This window comes from Penaeus monodon, chromosome 27 (assembly GCF_015228065.2).
Source record: "Penaeus monodon isolate SGIC_2016 chromosome 27, NSTDA_Pmon_1, whole genome shotgun sequence".
NCBI lineage: Eukaryota > Metazoa > Arthropoda > Malacostraca > Decapoda > Penaeidae > Penaeus > Penaeus monodon.
The window spans coordinates 38,926,221-38,926,618 of record NC_051412.1 but is presented as its reverse complement, the minus strand read 5'-3'; the positions used below and the strand labels follow the sequence as shown (position 1 = coordinate 38,926,618).

The 398-nt window shown below is 46.2% G+C and overlaps 1 protein-coding gene across 2 annotated transcripts in view; it reads left to right on the top strand.

Annotated features, from left to right (window-relative positions):
* The window catches only part of LOC119590846 (1-phosphatidylinositol 3-phosphate 5-kinase-like), a 38,892-nt gene that overhangs the window by 4,494 nt on the left and 34,000 nt on the right, over positions 1–398 (top strand). For both annotated transcript variants that reach the window (XM_037939605.1, XM_037939604.1), the window contains exon 5: positions 112–379. In XM_037939605.1, coding sequence (XP_037795533.1) covers positions 112–379 — 268 coding nt within the window. The remainder of the gene's footprint in view (positions 1–111; positions 380–398) is intronic.

Below are 398 nucleotides of genomic sequence, written 5' to 3'. Positions count from 1 at the left end.
AAAATCCATCTAACTTGATCAATATAGGTGTGAAAAAAAAAGTCAGTTTAAAAGATGAAAAAGAGAAAGTGAAAATTAAAATATATCCCTCTTTCATTTTTGAAAAATCAGGAGAGCTTCGTGTGTGCACCTACTGTTGCAAAGTAGTGCTGTCATATTTGCAATCGAACAACCTGGCAGCTGATGTCCTGGCTGATTTGCGAGCCCTGCAGGAGGAACTGCTGCCGCCGACCCCAGACCAGTCTTGCAATGCTCAGCACCATGATGCTGCCTTCAGTTCAATGCAAGGCTCTAGCACCCCGTCTGCCACCCCTAGGGGTACTTTGCGGAGACGACCCTCCTTGGGATTTCAGGAGGAGAAATATGCCGTTAGGACGAGGTGGGCATTTGTTTTAGCG